Source organism: Colobus angolensis, unplaced genomic scaffold (genome assembly GCF_000951035.1).
Source record: "Colobus angolensis palliatus isolate OR3802 unplaced genomic scaffold, Cang.pa_1.0 Scaffold312, whole genome shotgun sequence".
NCBI classification, from domain to species: domain Eukaryota; kingdom Metazoa; phylum Chordata; class Mammalia; order Primates; family Cercopithecidae; genus Colobus; species Colobus angolensis.
The window spans coordinates 1,617,567-1,631,274 of NW_012116400.1; the positions used below are offsets into that span (position 1 = coordinate 1,617,567).

The 13,708-nt window shown below is 37.2% G+C and overlaps 1 protein-coding gene across 1 annotated transcript in view; it reads right to left on the reverse strand.

Annotated features, from left to right (window-relative positions):
* The window catches only part of DCC (DCC netrin 1 receptor), a 1,279,089-nt gene that overhangs the window by 261,952 nt on the left and 1,003,429 nt on the right, over positions 1–13,708 (reverse strand). Inside the window, exon 13 of the mRNA XM_011950993.1 lies at positions 3,061–3,202. Within this exon, the coding sequence (XP_011806383.1) occupies positions 3,061–3,202 (142 nt within the window). The remainder of the gene's footprint in view (positions 1–3,060; positions 3,203–13,708) is intronic.

Below are 13,708 nucleotides of genomic sequence, written 5' to 3' on the forward strand. Positions count from 1 at the left end.
AAAACCCTAGAAGAAAACCTAGGCAATACCATTCAGGATACAGGCATGGGCAGCGACTTCATGTCTAAAACACCAAAAGCAATGGCAACAAAAGCCAAAATTGGCAAATGTGATCTAATTATAGAGCTTCTGCACAGCAAAAGAAACTACCATCAGAGTGAACAGGCAAACTACAGAATGGGCAAAGTTTTTGTAATCTACTCATCTGACAAAGGGCTAATATCCAGAATCTACAAAGAACTCAAACAAATTTATAAGAAAAAAACAACCCCATCAAAAACTGGGCTAAGGATATGAACGGACACTTCTCAAAAGAAGACATTTATGCAGCCAACAGACACATGAGGAAATCTTAAATTTTCAAAACCAGAAATTGTAATATTTTTAACTTATTTTTCATTTTGCATATGCAATTAAAATACATATCATATTATTGTTACAAAGTAAGCAATACTCATGATCAACATTTTGGCATATATATTATTGTAAATATTTTTATGTGAATGCTTTTTTAAATAAATATGACCTCTTCTACTAATACTGACTTAAAACTGGGGTATTTGCTTATTGTTTTATATAACCATAATTTACATATTTAACATTTTGACACTATTCCATTTAAAATAGACATACAGTATTCCAAGATACAATTGAGTCTGAATGTTCTAGGTAACTTCCTATAGCTGGATATTTAGGTTTTAAAAAAACACTATTTGCTATTAAAATAATATGACAATATGCTTCTAGCTAAAAACTTTGCAAAAATGTGATTGCTTCCTAGGCTAAACTCTCAGGATTTGGAAACCTGGGTCATATCTTTATGAAAAGAAAATTACACATAGAGACATACATCCACATACACATGTATATACTTCTGTATAAAATACATATATATACATTGCTTTCCAAAAAGGTTATAGACATTTTCTGTCCAACAAGCAGTATATGGGACTTAACATTTCTCATATGCTTTCCAGAATGGGATGCCTGCATTTATTTTTATCTTTATTACTTTAATCAAAGGAAAATGCTAACTCACTTTTATTTTAATTTGCATTTCTCTATTTGCTAATGAGATTGAACATTTTATCATCTTTATTGGCTGTGTATAGTTCTGTGAATTGAACACCCAATCATTAGTTTTTTTATTGGAATATTCATCCTTTAATTATTTTATAGTAGATAATTAATTTTTATTTTCAATATTTATCATTTGAGAAGCAAAAGCAATGAGGATAAAGTTTTCAGGCTTCAAATCTCTATGTCTGGAAGAACACATGGCTTGGATTAAATTATCCTTAGTGTCTCTTCTACTCTAATATTAAATCTTAGAATTCATACTATAATACTTTTAGCAAGATTTTTCAATTTTCATGATTTCTCTCAAAGTAAGAGTCATATTGTGCCAAATATCCTAATGAACACATGTTCTTCACTTCGATTATTTTTACCATCTTCCCCATTATTTTGTCAGCGGAAAAAAACCATAGGATCCTGGCTTTCAAAATCTTTTAAAATGATATGGTAAATGTCATAACTTTCTGTTAGATTCAACCATTCCTGCCTCAGATATTTTGTTCACATTTAAAACATGATTTTTGGCAATTTACTTCGGAAGTACTCTGGCCATTATGCTAAAATTATATAGGCATAAAAGACAACCTGAGAGAAAAGAAGAAAAAATAAATAAACAAGTCACTTTCAATTCTCTGATCGTAGGCTGAACAACAAGCTTATAATGTGTGTGTGTCATGATTTCAAATGGAAATTCACTGAGTATCTTGTGTAGAGAAAAGGAATACACAAGGGATTACTTTCTTTTTTTTCTCACTTGTAATGGTAGTTTACCTCATCTATAAATTGTAATCATGTGCTTTATGGTTTGTATATCGTCCTGATCCAGTTTATGTGCCACTTCAAAGTCGCTCAACTTCATCTACCCAGTTGTGTCATGAGCTATATGCTTTGCTTGCCAAGTTTCTGGCAGTAGCTCAAGATGTTCCTAGGTCTGAAAAGCCCTGAGCTCTGATAATACCCTAGGCCAGGCCACCATCACGTAAAATGCTGATTGAGAAAAAGATACCTATGTGTCTGCACAGTAATCAGAAGCTCTGGCTTCACAGGGGACTGCCTGGGAGGTGCAGAGTAATCAGTAAGCTGTTGGTGAACTCAACCAGTGAGAAACAAGAGAGTAACTTCTCACACCTTCTATCCATGGACTGTGAGACAGTTCATGCGGCTTCTCAAGAGACACCCAGGAGACCTAGCAAGTGCTGTGCTTTGTCTTGAAGTTGTGGCCACCACAGCTGGATAATGTACCACCATTATCTCTTTTCTCTTCTTCCCTGGATCGTTTTCCTTGTTCTCTCATTATTGTTTTCCTGAACTTAAAACTTCAAAGTCATTACCTTGAAAGCCTGACCTCATTCTGTTTTCCAGGAACCTGGGCTGACGTGAATTAAAGGTTGTAGTTGTTAAAGAAAATACATGACTATTTTATAAAATTTAAAATATATATTATTTGCATGTACACTGGGTCCAGTTTTCATAGAGAAGTTTGATCTACTCTGAATTCTATCAATATTGGTGCAAAAGTGAATTTACTTTATATTAGCAAAAAGTAGATTAATCTTTCTATTTTACAATCTACCCTTTTCTTCAGTTTTCAACCCATTCTCACCCCTAAATATTGGTAGAGAGGAATCAAAGTGATTGAAATTGGAACAATTTCATTAGATGGCTTTTAGAAGTTATTAGTTAAAATGTTAAGTTTTTAGGTAACAGATGCTTTTGCTGAATCAGCAATGCTGAGAAACTAATACGAATAAAAATTTTATGATATATGGATTAAGATGATGATCCAGAAAGAAACATATAGTGAAAACATTATAGAGAATATAAAGTTAAAAATATAAAGGTTGTTCTTGTTTCAGCCAATAGATGTCACCTGCCAGGATGCCAGGAAAAAAAATCAATGTTCCTTTGGAGAGAGAGTATATATTATTCCTAAAGCATTTAATTCATCAAAACCTTGCAAGACTACATCATGTGAACACTGACCTGTGAATAGGTACCAGAGGTTGTTTGGCTCCAGTGTTTCCATCTCACCCCTGCGGGTCGTCTTTCTGTGTCGAATTTTATAGCCAGTAATAAATCCATTTTGTGTTCCCGATGGAGGAGGCAGCCAGCTAACTTTGATACTCTGTAAAATAATAGGTGTAAATCAAAACATTGAAGAAAGAAAGAACAATGGGACAGGGTCAAAGAAGTAATCCAAACATAAATGTGAAGAAAGCAGAGAAGCAAGAAGTGTTAGCAATTGCCACTTAAAGACAAATTAAATTTGTTCTTACAATCTGACACCATTCTTATTTGTCTGGTTTTAACAAAAATACACAATTCCTTTGATTGATTGAATGCATTATCACAATTCCTTTGATTGATTGAATGCATTTTGCATATGCTGCTAAAATGACAGTAAAATATTCTAAATGGTATAAAGTCGTAAAACAATACAGAATAACGCTATATTGCAAGAGAGACGTCAAGTAATATTCAGAAGGTGCAAATTGGAGGGAGATATGGTATATTAGTCTGTTCTCACACTGCTAATTAAAGACATACTCGAGACTGAGTAATTTTTAAAGAAAAAGAGGTTTAATGGACTCACAGTTCCACATAGCTGAGAAGCCTCACAATCATAGCAGAGGGCAAAGGCGGAGCAAAGACATATCTTACATGGCAGCAGGCAAGGGAACGTGTGTAGGGGAATTCCCCTTTATAAAACCATCAGATCTCGTGAAACTTATTTACTGCCATGAGAACAGTACAGGAAAGACCTGCCCCCATGATTCAATTACCTCCCACTGGGTCCCTCCCATGACAGGTAGGAATTATGTGAGCTACAATTCAAGATAAGATTTAGGTGGGGACATAGCCAAACCATACCATAGGGTGACTGAGCCAAAGAAGAGAGCCTGAAAACGAAATACCTTTTTAAGAGATAGTAACAAAAATGCAAGGCAATGAAATGCACGACAAAAGTCAGGGATGCCTGGACATTGTTCCTGCGTATATAACTTGGAAGGTAGGACTTCCAAGCATAGTTTTGAAAGGTTTCTACCTATACCCAGTAAAACCAGGCTACTAGCCCTCCCTGACCTTGGAGGTGTTGGTAGTTTTGTCCTCTGGGGATATCGAACTCAAAGGCCAAAGTTTCAGAGATATTAAACACAGGAGAGAACAGGGATGTAGGCAAGGGTAATTAAATCAAAGATATGAGCTACTCATGTCTTCTTCCTTCATATGACACCTAGAGCAATGGCAACCAGGTATATGCTTCTTGGGTAGAATATCATATAATCCTTCTCTAGAGAAAATTATTATCTTTGCCCTAGAGAAAAAAAAAAATAAAAAACAAAAAACAGTCATATCCCTGATCAATTTCCCAACAATGAGGCTACTACTGATATGGACAGAAGATAGGGAAATACTGGGTAGAAGAAGGCAGTTCTCTGGCAAAAGGCCCCGCCCACAAGCCTGGAAACCCACAGTCCTAAATGGGAACAGTCATTCCTGTTTTCACACCCAAATGTTGCCATTTGGCCTGCCGTGTCCCCCTATCCTGCACCCATATTAACCCCAAACACCAGGCTCCACAAGCGAATGAGTAGACTAGCAGAAGAACAGAGGAACAGAAGAACAGTGTGGCAGAGAAGAAAAGAAGAGAAGGAGCATCTGAACATTGAGAGGAGTTCAGCTGGGGATGGTTGGGTAGGAGATCAACAGTGGGATGACCAAACTCCAGGAGAAGATCATCTTCCCACTCCATCCCTTTTCTAGCTCCCCATCTATCCCACTGAGAGCCACCTCCATCTGGCAATAAAGTCCCCCACATTTACTATCCTTCAATTTGTTCATGTGACCTGTCTTCCTGGATGCTGGACAAGAACCTGGGTACCAAGAGGGCACTAAGCTGGTTAAAACTTAAGCTGTCTGCAGATGGCAGAGCTGAAAGAGCACTGCTGCACACCCAATGGGGCTTTGGGAGTCACAGACACCCACCCCTAGATGCTACCGTGGGCCCAGAGACCAAAAGTGCTCACCCTAGCTCCTGCCCATCTGCATGCTCCCTCTCCCATAAGGGGTTTGAGGGTGCAGCAGCCAAACAGACAAGCCACACCAGTGTCACACATCCGGCGAGGGTGTGTTCCAGGAAAAGAGTACAATCTGAAAAAAAAGATATTTAAAAGGCAGCAAACAGCAGCGAAGACAATGAAGAAAATTGTCATGTGATAAAAGATTTACTATGATGAAAAACCAGACTCAACAGAGTACATACTGTTTAATTCCATTTATGTGAAGTTAAAGAACAGGCAAAAGTAATCTACAGTATTAGAAGTCAGAATAGTTTATGGTAGTTGTTCTGGGTTTTGACTGGAAATGGGTGCCAGGAGACTTTTTGGGGTGATGTGAATCTGCGTGTTGATTTCATGTTTGTTACTCAGATGGATACAATTGTCAAAATACACATTTATGGGCTGAATTGTGCCCACAAAGGGTCATATGTTAAAGTTATAACTCCTGTATCTTAGAAGAATATGACTGAACTTGGAGATAAGTCCATTAAGGAGGTAATGAAGTTTAAATTAGTTCATTAGGGTAGGTCTTAAATATGACATGATTGGCATTCCTAAAAGAAAATTAGGAAACAGGTATGCATAGAGAAAAACCACGTGAAGACACTAGAGGAAGGTAGCCATCTATAAGTCAAGGAACGAGGCCTCAGAAGAAACCAAATCTGCCAACAGATTGATCTTGGACTTTTCGAGCTTCACTAACTGTGAGAAAACAAATGCCTGTTTTTTAAGCCACCCAGTCTGCAATATTTATTTTGGCAGCCCTAGAATACCAGTATATTCATGAGACTGAACAGTTAAGATTTATAATTTCATTTATTTTAACTGCACCTCAACAAAAGAAGGAAGAGGAGCAGAAGCAGCAGTAGAAAAAAGAGAAAAGATTGGGGAAGAAAATGAGGATGGAAGTGTGTCAGCACCAAATCCTGACACAAAAATAAATCAATAGATGATATCTAAAAATGGTGAATTAAAACTGGTAAACTAAGAGATATCTAAATAAGTAGATTACTGAGAAACATAAAGGTAAATGTCAGAAAAAATAAAAATAACAACAAAATAACAGCCAAGTATCATAAGGCAGTCTTTAGGGAATGGGGGCAGAGTTTGGGGACGGGAAAGAAAGGGTCTATTTGTTTTTGTTATAGGCTTGTTAGTACTATTTAACTTAAAAAATAATGTGCATGTAATACTCTGAAAATATTTAAATTAAGTTTTAAAATAAGCACACAGAGGTTTTATGTTTGTTTGTTGTTTTGAGGTGGTAAAAACAAATTACTGGCTGTTAAAAAGAATCCAGACACAGCCGGGTATGGTGGCTCACATCTGTAATCCCAACACTTTGGGAGGCCGAGGCAGGTGGATCACCTGAGGTCAGGAGTTGAAGACCAGTCTGACCAACATGGAGAAACCCCATCTCTACTAAAAATACAAAATTAGCTGCGCATGGTAGCACATGCCTATAATCCCAGCTACTTAGGAGGCTGAGGCAAGAGAATCGCTTGAACCCAGGAGGCCGAGGTTGCAGTGAGCCGAGATCACACCATTGCACTCCAGCCTGGGCAACAAGAGCGAAACTCCATCTCGAAAAACAAACAAAAAAAAAGAATCCAGACCCAACGTCAAATAATGGATTTGTCCAAGACCTCTCTGTCCCCACTTCAATCACGGAGCAGAGGCAGAGCTAGACTCTCCAGGGAGATAGAAATCCAAGGTCCTTCTTCCAGCTCTACTACAAATTAGCTGGTGCTCTACAAATAAGTTTGTTTGAGAGAAGAAAAAAATATAATCTAAATTTGCACTTACTTGCTGAGCACTTTATTATTTTCTGTATAGCTGCCCTCACCCCAACACTGAATTTGAGAACACTGAACTATTACTCCCAGAGGAAATATAAGTTTAGGTTCCCTCGAGCCTCTGGTTACAACATTTTTGTCAACTGATGGGTATATAACCTCATTTTATGTGTGTTTCTATTTAATGATACCTTATTTAATATGACAGTGTTGTCAGATCTTTAACATTGAACTTTAATGCCAGAAATAAGGCAGATCACAGCCTTCTTGCTCTTAGGAACCCTGGACAGTGCTTGAGCACTCCACTCTGGGATCATTTTAAACAGAAAAATCACCAACCAAAAGCACATAAAGGCAAAAAACATGGCGCCAAATAGACTTCAAAAAGGGTGCTTGTTTACAGTATGAGGGCTAAAACAAGAAGACAGAGAATCTTCTTCTTCAACCTCAGCTGGGAACATGGACATCTGGCAACTCAAATTTTACCCTGCTCTAAGCATAACCACAAAGCATCATGGGTATTGATTTGAGTTACACATAAATTTTAGCAAGCAGGCAGGCAACTTTGCAACTACAAAATCTGTAAATAATGGGTATCAACTGTACTTATATAATAAAAATCTTTTACTAATCTCAGAGGAATCTAGTTACATATGATTGATCTGATTAAGTTGGTAGAATATATTCAAAATATTTTTGCACTACTGAGATACTTTGTTTCTGTTATTCTTTAAGTGTGATAAATTAAGCACCACTCAACTACTATTTGTTCACATATTTTTTGCACTTACTTCAGACCTGGCAATGGTCTAAGCACTCTGCATTATTTATATTTTTATGCTCATGAGGACTCTGTGAGTTAAGATCTATTGCTATGACCTTTGTACAATTAGGTAAACTGGGACAAGAATGGTTAAATAACTTAGACATGTATCCGCAATAGGCAGAATTTTAACTGAGATAACATGAGTCAAAGGGAGGACATTCTTTACTGCTTAATATTGCCTCCTATGAGAAGTTCAAGAGGCTGAAGAGTCTAATTCGTTTAGTTATTACTCATTCAACATGCATCAGTTACATTCGTGTTGTGATAAACATGTAAATAAGTCATGGCTTACCCATTCTGGCTGAGGAAAGAGACATATAAACTAATAATGAAACAACTGCATGCTAAGGTTTATAGCAGAACGTCCAAGAGTGATTAATTCTATGTCATATGATCAGAAGGACTTTACAAGAAACTCATCCTTCTAGTGTGATTGGGAGTTCATGGAGGGGTTGGGAATGGTATTTAAAATAGGAAATATCAAGAACAAGCTCAAGGTGTAATGACAATGTCAAGCATCTTCAAGGGAAGCTCATGTAGTCTCTTAATGGCTAAAGTAAGGGATATATAGGACAAGGAAAAGGAAAGGTAGATTGGGAAAAAATTACAAAATTTTTCAGGCCATGCAAAAGAGAGAGAAGGTTGGATCAATGTGTTCATTTAAGGCATTTGGCTAAGTTATTTGGGAGATAAAATAATGCATAAAATAATAGTATAGAGTCCCTGGCTGTAAAGAACCCGTAGCCTTAAACACACACATGCCCATCTATGCCCTTCTTCCCCACCGTTCACACATGTAGGTGCACATGTGTGGACATATTCTTTACTCCCCAGTGTTTTAGAAACTACGAAAGAAAACCAGAATTAAAAGAATAGTCATAGTTATGTTTCACTACTCATCTTAGTGGTGAGCAGTGAAATGGCAGATATTATCACCATTGATGATTTTACAAAGGAAATTGAGGCACAGTTAAATGAAGGATAGGCCCAAGGTCACCTTGCACTATCAATGGAAGACTTCCCAACTGTGGGGTCTAATGTTCCTTTCATTATTTCACACTAAAATAAATAATAACAGGGACTTTGCTTGGCAATTATACTCATCTATTTTGTCCTATTAACTATGCTCTTTAAAAACTTCAATTTAAATTATTCTTTTAAAATACATCCAATAAGCTTTCCCATACAAAGCCCTTGGAAAATCAAGGAGGGCCACCTTCTGAAGACAACAGCTGTAGTAAAGTAAAAAAGTAAAAAGTAAATTCAACTCTAAAAGGAAAATACAAATGTAGATATTAAACCTCAGACCAAGAATTAGAACCTTTTAATTTCCAATTAATGTTTTGCTGTGACTTTGCTGAGTGACCTTCTGGGAGTCTTTTTTTTTTTTTAGACAGGGTCTCTCTGTGTCACCCAGGCTGGAGTGCAGTGGTGCAATCAGGGCTCCCTGCAGCCTACACTTCTCAGGCTCAAGCTATCCTTCCACCTCAGCCCCCCAAGGAGGTAGGACTACAGGCAGGAGCCACCATGGGCCTGGCTAAATACTTATTGTATTTTTTTGTAGAGACAGGGTCTTGCCATGTTGTCCAGACTGGTCTTGAACTCCTAGGCTCAAAGGATCCACCCGCTCACCCTCCCAAAGTTCTGGCATTACAGGAGTGAGCCACCATCCCCAGCTATGAGTCTAATAAGTGACCTGAATCTCTATGTACATACTGAAAAAGAGAGAACAATTGTGCTTAGTATGTCTACCAAGTGTGAATCATTTGATAAGCCTGGAGAACTTAATTATACTAATGATTACATGAGTAATAGTTTTTGACAATTTTTCTTTATCATATTTGAGGATTTCCAGTGATTGCTTAAATTATTCCCACATAGCCAATACCTTAATATCAATGCCAAGCAGCAATTAATTAATATAATCAGTTATACACTCAACACACCAGGAGGGAAACCCCCTGAATGGTTATTATTCATCTTTGCAAGTGATTTTTATCAGTTTTATTCATCCTCATCTGTAGGTAGCAGCTAAGTTTATTAGCATCTTTTGTGTTTTCTCATTGATTTCAAGCCTCAGCAGATTGCAAAGATTCTGGTAGTTAAATTCTTTCTTCTTAGGTTCTTTAGTAGATGATACAACTGCAGGCTCCAAATTATATTGTGTTTTAGGAAGTTAAATGAAAGCATTGAGGCATTCTTTTCTTATTTAGTGGTGTAAGGCATCTTATTTTCTACATGAGACCTATTTTGCCACTGCCCAGTAGTTCAGACATCATTTCCCATTCCCTCAGCAAGCCACCAAAAGCTGTCGCTGTTACGGGAACATTATTGTCAAACAACCTAGCTTTCATGGGCAATCCTGGCAATGATTTTTATTAAAAGTACTTAACACTTGACTTTTGACTTTCGAAAAATCAATTCTAGTAGCTGTGACTTGACTTTTGGTCCTTTTATTACTTGAGAGGTAGAAATTAATCTTTATCACTTACAGTGTTCTATCTGAATTAAGGAATAATTTCAGTTTTCTTCATATTTGGGAAAAAAGAAGAACTGCAAAATTTAGCTTCCTTTAATTCCTCCATCCCCTCTTTGATCACCATAAAAGTTATTTATTTGCCAAGGAAACTTGATGGAAAAGAGTTAATTGATTTACAACAAAGGGTGTCACTGGCCAATCTCCCAACTGCCTGGGATAGTCCTGTCCATTTCAATGATGTGGTGTTAGCCTTTTCCTGGGATCCATTAAACCATTGTTGTTGTTGTTGTTGTTGTTTTTCTCCACTGTAGATGTTAAGAGTAGTAAGTGAGGAAACAGGAAAAGAGGTTGATAAGCCCACCACTCCAATTTTTTCTCAGAAGTCACATTTCATAACTTACTATATTTGTAACTCCACATCTCCCACCGCATGCTGACATTCTGCCTTACTCTCTCCAGAGTGACCTTCAGGTAAAGACGAACCCATCTTGATCCTCGCCAAACACAGTCAGTTACTCTAGCAAAAAGTCTTTTTTTAGAAAGACGGTTTTATCTACATGGAATTCCCATAGAAAGCTAAGGAGGGCACTCTGAAAGTCCTTGCAGCAAGTAAGAATGCCTTGGCTGGAACACAGCAGGAATCTACGAATCTTGAAAACTAATTTAAAATCAGTTTTGGACTTCTGGTGACTTAAGTCGCGCAGGAAGTTGCCTTCAGAGTAAAATACGCTCCTAGTATGCATGAGGCCCTGAGGATTTTCATTAAAGTGTGCCCATCAGTACTTTGAAAGAATTTATTTTCACTGAATCCCTTTTCTGTCCAGTTATGTACATTTCCTCTGACACTACCCTAATTCTGACTTTGATTTGTTTATTACCCAGAATATTGCCATAGCTAGCTGGCACCGTGGCCTCTACTGTCACACTGCTTACACCCATCTCAGTTACCTTTCTGGTCAGTGTGTGACCCTGAATGAGCAACGCAAGCCTTCAGAGACTGAGTTTTCTCATCAGTAGTATGAGCTAATAGCAGTCCCTCCCTCGTAGGATTATGGTGCAAATTAAAGGAGACAATGAGAACGTGTGAAAGTTCCATCAGAGTGCTGGCACATAATAATTATGTAGTAAATCATAACTCCTTTAAGGGAAACTGGGAGGAAAAGAGAACTTGAAAAAGAGAGAGTGACAGTGAGGTCCAGAGATCCAGAGATTGAGAGATTGTGAGGGTGGCAGGTAGGAAGAATAAAGAAAGCAGAAGTGGAAAAGAGCAGGAAGGAAGGAAGCAAGACCACATACAGTAGCAATGCCCAGAATATGGACCTACATATTTGTGCACTGACCCAACAATTGAACATTTGTTTCTACTGTGAACTGAAAGGAACACTGACAGAGATAAATTGTCGAGCAACACTTTTGTAACTTCTATGAATATTTTTGAGCAACTTCCTCTGTGCAGAGTACCATTCACATTTCTTACTGTACCAAATAGAACCTCCAGGCATGGGTAGTGAAGAAACCTTGGGATACAGCAAAATAAGAGATCCCCTATATAGTTTTGGAGGTACACTTGACAGGATTTGGTGAATTATTGAATGTCAAATGCAAAGGAGGACAAGTCATCAAGAATGACAGGTTTCTGACACAGGCAACATGGTAGATAATAATGTATTTACGTAGATAAGGTTTTCTGAAAAATAATCCACTTTCCAAAAGAGAAAAAAAAAAAAAAAAAAAAAAACACTGGACCCACCTACCACATATTCAACAAATGGCAACACTTGGAGGATAAAGAAACAAAAATTATCCATATGGATTCATACTGTTTAATGTTGGAAAGGGCAGTTTTCAAATGTCATCATTCAGAACAAATGTCAGACTCATAATCTCAAAATTATAAAATAGCAATATTTAATGTTTAGCTTACAGTATTTAAATACTTGGTAAATATTTCTATAGATCTTGAAAACATCTAACTGAATTTCAAGCTAGAACATAAATATCTATGAAAATCTCTATTATGTGTATGTGTAAACAATTTTCATTAGCAATTTTGCCTTTCTATAAACTATGTAAACCTATAAACTTATTTTACTAACCCAGCATGGATTTGATAAAATGTCAATAAGGTATAATAAAGGCCTATATTTTTTCCTACTGTTATATGCTATTTTTGTTGATTTGACATATTTTTAAATTTAGCATTATAATTTCTTGTACTAAGGGAAGTTAGAAATTTGGGTAGAATACTAAAATTGAGATCCGTAATTTCATGTAGACAACTGTTAGACAAAATGTTTCAGTATGATTCATTTCCAGAGTGAAAACTCTGACATTACTATGCAAAGCTTGAGGTAAATATTTGTGCAATAATAAAGTATGGTTATGTAACATTAATATCTGGTTTTAAATAAAATTTTATGAAGATGTCTTAAATTGAAGCAAGAAACGTTGCTTTTTTAAAAAATAAAGGCTAAGCAGTTATGATTTTATTTAATGGCTTGAAAATGATACGAACGTTTCTTCATCAATACATTTATACAGTTGTAAAACAATCTTACCTTTATCTTTGCGCTGGTGGCCCCTGGTTCTCATAAACAGTGCCAGTGGAACTCTTACCTAGAGACTAAGTCCCTCCTTTACCTACCCTGGGAGAATCCTTTCCCTGGTTACGCGAAAAGCTAAGTCAACCTGGGACAATTTCTCAGATTGTTCAGCTTCAAATCAAAGAATCTACTTTGATTTGGGTCCAAGCTCTTATAATTGGGTTTCTCCGGTGGGGACACTGCCTTGTTTCCAGGTGAATCCCCCTTCATTTTGTTAATCCGCCAGGTCCCTCCAAGACATGCAAGGCTGAGTCCTCCAGCAACGACTATCCCCTCTGAGAATCTATCAGAGACTGGCTGATTTCCCTTCCAATATACACCACCCTTTCTGAAGTTAGGCACGTTACCTGCTTTCACGCTTTGAACCAGCAAAATGTACTAGCCTTCTGATTCACAACCAGAAATGTCTCTTCAGTCTTTTTTGACTCCCCTGTCAGGCATAACTGCTTTCTACCACTCCACTTCCCTGGATACTGTCTTTTTGAATGATAGCCTTCATCACCTCACTTCTTCCGGTTTAGGGGCATAGCCCTCCTGCCACTGGCTCTCAACTCCATGCCTGTTCATTCCAAAGATCTTTTTCAAGTGTATACAATCAACACACTTCAGATTAAAAACAATCATTTACAATAGTAAGAAATGTTATCTGAATTATGCTCCACTTCTTATATGTTCCATTTTTATATTTTTTAGCCAAACTGAGCTAAATTTAAATTGATTTGGGGAAATTGATATGCCACAACTTTTCTCTGCTCCTTTAATCTAATTCTTGGAACTCAAACTTCACAATTCTAAGGAAAAAAAAGGAGAAACTATTAACTTACCCAACCTGCTTCATTGTGGAAGCACAGGGGACTCGAACCAGT